We start from the raw sequence: 4,054 nt of genomic DNA on the forward strand, positions 1-4,054 counted from the left end.
AATCATCCCTTTAGTACCAATGAATTGCAGACATAGATATAGAGCAAGAACAAACTAAAACATATCAACAAGACACCTCAAGAATGCAACTGTACAGAACCAAAAAAAAAAAACACTTCCTTATATTTCTTTTCTTCATATGAAAATTACCAAAAAAAAACTATTTTTCCTTCTTTGTATAACAGAGCTGAATCAGAGAAGTCCATCTACAAAATACCCAAAAAAAAATAGGGGTCTTCAATGCTCTTCAGCTTCAAATGTCTCCAATATCAGTTTACACTATTCATCCGCACTATGTGGTTATGCAATCGCGACACATCAGATTGCCTGAGGGGTTTCAGCAAGAACTCCTCTGCTCCTTCTTCCAAGCATCTGCTCATAAACAAAAATAAATCATTCCCACCCTATTCATCTGTTGTCTTTTTTATTTATTTCACAAGAACAACTCAGTTTTACTAGCCTTCTTTACCTGTTGATTCTGGTTGGAACATTCTCAGAAGACATAATAACAACTGGGATTTCCCTCAAAGTTGAAGATTCCTGCAATAAACCCAGAAACCCACCATTAATAATCTAGAAAAGAACACAATCAAAGAAGCACTAAACCCATCGTTTAAAAATGGATTAGAAGAAAAAAAAAACTTATTTTTTTTTGTTACCTTTACTATTTTGAGAAGATCATATCCTGTCATCTCTGGCATGCAATAATCAGTGATTATCATGTTCACCTTCGGCTCCTGCAAAACCCATCTCATTAGACTAACATTCCCCTTCAAAATCAGCTACAAGATCACTCTTTCAAAACCCAAAAATAAAAATGAAGCTAAAATCCTTAGAACTGACCTGACAATGTGAACTATTTTTCCCCAAACCCAGCAATTCCAATGCTCTTTTGGCACTGTCAGCAGTCGTCACTGCACCCATAACAAAAATTATAAAAAAAATACAGAGCATCAGATGAGCTCTCATTGCCTTTCTTTCTTTCTTCATTACAGAAACCCAGAGAGAGAGAGAGAGAGGGACCCATTACTCACCTCTGAAGGAAGAGCTTCTAAGCAATCTCTCAACCAACTTCCTATCAACAATACTATCATCCACAGCAAGTACATGAAGTTTCTCTCCAGATGTTGAACCAGACATTTTTTCCTACTTTCAAGCGAATATGAAGAATACCCAGAAAGAGAAAAACCCACAAGACTTCAACTTTGAATCCTTCAGGCCTTCAAAAGAGAAGAAGAGGAAAAACACAGGTTGCCTTCACGCATCCAGTGCTGCTTTAATAGGGACAAGCTTGAAATCCTTGATTCACTGTTCCTCTCTGTAGAATCTGTACTGTTTTTGGAAAACCTTGGAATCGAATCTAAACAGTATAGGAGCTCGAGAACCGATGATCAAATTTTTTGATCTGATTTGGCTTACAGATCTTTCGGGCGTAACGAATATCTCCGGCAGCAGAAGTGGACAGATAGAGACAGAGAAACTTGATAGAGTTTTGGTGTTTTTGAATTTTGATTTTCTGAGTTTAGAGCGAGAGAGACAGAAAGAGTAGATCAGAAGATGACAATATGACATGTAATAATAAGGGAAGAGGGAGAAGAGAAAAGTCAACGACTGAGTGACAGAAAAGGTCACAGCCATTAATTTAGAAGATCTTCTGCAGATAGTACCGAGAACATATCTTCTTCGTTTCCCAGAAATATCGATTCTCTCGCGATATCTGATGATTCACAGAATATATCCCCTCTTTGTTTTTCTATTTTACTCTTGGGTTTTCCAAATGGATTGTCCATATGGGAATCTTCTAGGTAAAGATTTAAATGGATAATCAAAAATTCGAATTCGATTCGCATTTGTATTCGTTTGGATGTATTCAAAAAATTATGTGGTACATTTTCTATTCGTTTCATTTTCACAAGTCCATCTAATAAGGGAGGGTGGATCCCACCCAAGCAACGGGTAGGATGGTCATTTCTGCCCTCTATCAGAGGGACTTGGGGAAATGGAGTGGGCAGGGAAATGGAGCATATAATGATTTGGATGTATTCATATTTGGCGTAGAATGTTATATCTAAATTTGAATAATTCAGAAAAATATCTATCTAATTTGATTTTTTTTTTTTTATTTTGATAAAATATCCGATCCGATTAGATATCAATAAATATAATCGACGAATTCTAGAGAATAAGGAAATGAGCTAAGACAACTCATCAGGGATGTAAACGAAAAGTCGAAAATTAGAATTTGATTCGTATCTGTATCCAATCAGAAAATATTCAAATCTGATCATATCAGCCAAAGGAGGAAGGTTTGGGTTACACAAATCAAGAATGTAAACGGAAAGTCGAAAATATGAATTCGATTCACATCTGTATCTACTTAGGGAGTGTCCGGATACGATCACATCCGATCCGCATTCGATTTGTTTACATCTTTAACATGCCATGACTTGGGCTTAAAGAATGTCCAGATTGTATTGCTTCCAACTGATACCGAGTTCAATACGAATCGGGATAATTAGGATGTATCGGTTGGATTGATCCACTTTTTGTGAGTCGTTATAGTGTATTAGTCACAAAATGATACCGTTTTGTGAGCATTTTAATTATGACCATGTTTTCTCTATCCAATGGTTGTAATAATCGCATCATCTTCCCACTTGGCGCAAATAGTTGCACTATGGGGGAGTTTTGCCTACATCTATTTTTAGAAAAAATATTCACTTTGGTTAATATTACAATAAAACAATTCTTCCGATAATAATATTTAGAGAATTAATTTATATGATTGGTGTAGGTTCTAAATTTGCAAGTTTGGGAATAAAGACAAATTACGGCTAAAATTTGGGTACATATATAACAATTGGGAAGCCGTTTTCTGTATGGGAGTGTGGCTTACGCCAGCTTTCCCATTTGTCTATCTCTCTCCTCCCTCATAACCCACACTCTCGGACAGAGTTCTTTTTCTCATAATAATTAATTAACTTATATCATTAGATACTATTATTTTTTTTTTTATATAAAATATATTAATTATATAGGAAATTGCCTTTAATCAGTGTGTAGAAAACCTAGGGATGAAAATGAGTGGTGTCAATCAGTCGGTTTTGGTCGGTTTTAGTTTGATTTTATCAGTTTCAATGTGAAAACGAGTTGGTCCAAAACATGATACAATAAGGGTGCACCGGTTTCAGTGTACCACATAAATATATTAATCAGTGTGTAAAAAATGTGCATTTTTATATGAATTTAGCATAGTTATTTGTTTCTTGTCAGGTTATTTTGGTTTCGATTTAGTTTTTCAGTTTAGTTTGGTGTCTTATCAGTTTTGATGTCACAAAACTCAAACCCGAAACATAATCCAATAAGCTCATATCGGTTTCAATTCTATAATCTGACCTGAGGTACCCGGCAAAAACCGGGTCAGGTAAGCGGTGATCTCTTGCCCAAATGTTAAACCCGAGCGATAAATTGAACGGAGTAGATTGGTAAGATGGAGGAGATGGAACGTGTAGGGGTTTGTCAGTAAATCCAGTATCTGTAAAAAGAAATATCATTTGTTAATTTTTTTTACTATTTAAAAGACTTTTCAAAAAAGCGCGAGAAATTAAAAATCTCGGGGGGATTTTGTAGCGTCGTATCACGGTCAATATGACGTTTCATGATGTGACGGCGTCAACTCATTGCCGTCGTTTTCCGTCTGCTTTGTTTCCTCTCCCCAATGCTCGACTCGGGCCCTTGTGCTTGTAGAACCAATGGATGTAATTTCAGCCGTCCGATTAAAAACCTGATCTTACAACCTGTCTTCATCTCGAGATCTGTCCACGTCAGATCACAAAGGAAGATCTGATATCCTCATTCCACAAGGTCAAATGATAAAACAAAGAATAAAAAATAAAAAACAATATGGTTTGACCAATTTTTAGAGAAATAATTTTTTTTTTTCTATTACGGGAAATGGTGTGGGTTCATGTATGTTCATCCCCCTTGCCTTTTTTGGTCTTCTTTGTAGGGAACAGAAATTTGGGTAGTAAAATAGGATTGTGATACGTGGAAA

General features: G+C 35.9%; 1 protein-coding gene across 1 annotated transcript; it reads right to left on the reverse strand.

The window, feature by feature from the left end:
- Window positions 1-241: 241 nt before the first annotated feature.
- On the reverse strand, window positions 242-1,434 carry LOC122665065 (two-component response regulator ORR3-like). Its single transcript, XM_043861121.1, has 5 exons — window positions 1,035-1,434; window positions 844-914; window positions 660-737; window positions 470-540; window positions 242-372 (listed from the first exon to the last, which is right to left on the reverse strand). Exons 1-5 carry the CDS (start codon window positions 1,138-1,140, stop codon window positions 270-272), a joined length of 429 nt encoding a protein of 142 aa, XP_043717056.1. The 5' UTR covers window positions 1,141-1,434; the 3' UTR covers window positions 242-269.
- Between the last annotated feature and the right edge of the window lie 2,620 nt (window positions 1,435-4,054).

This window comes from Telopea speciosissima, chromosome 6, assembly GCF_018873765.1.
Source record: "Telopea speciosissima isolate NSW1024214 ecotype Mountain lineage chromosome 6, Tspe_v1, whole genome shotgun sequence".
Taxonomy (NCBI): domain Eukaryota; kingdom Viridiplantae; phylum Streptophyta; class Magnoliopsida; order Proteales; family Proteaceae; genus Telopea; species Telopea speciosissima.

Excerpts from the sequence above, each read along its gene's own strand:
- LOC122665065 (XM_043861121.1), bottom strand. The coding sequence starts at position 1,140 with ATGTCTGGTTCAACATCTGGAGAGAAACTTCATGTACTTGCTGTGGAT. Across the intron at positions 915-1,034 it reads TAGAAGCTCTTCCTTCAGAG|TGACGACTGCTGACAGTGCC; the intron begins GTGAGTAATGGG and ends TTATGGGTGCAG. Across the intron at positions 738-843 it reads AAAATAGTTCACATTGTCAG|GAGCCGAAGGTGAACATGAT; the intron begins GTCAGTTCTAAG and ends TGGGTTTTGCAG.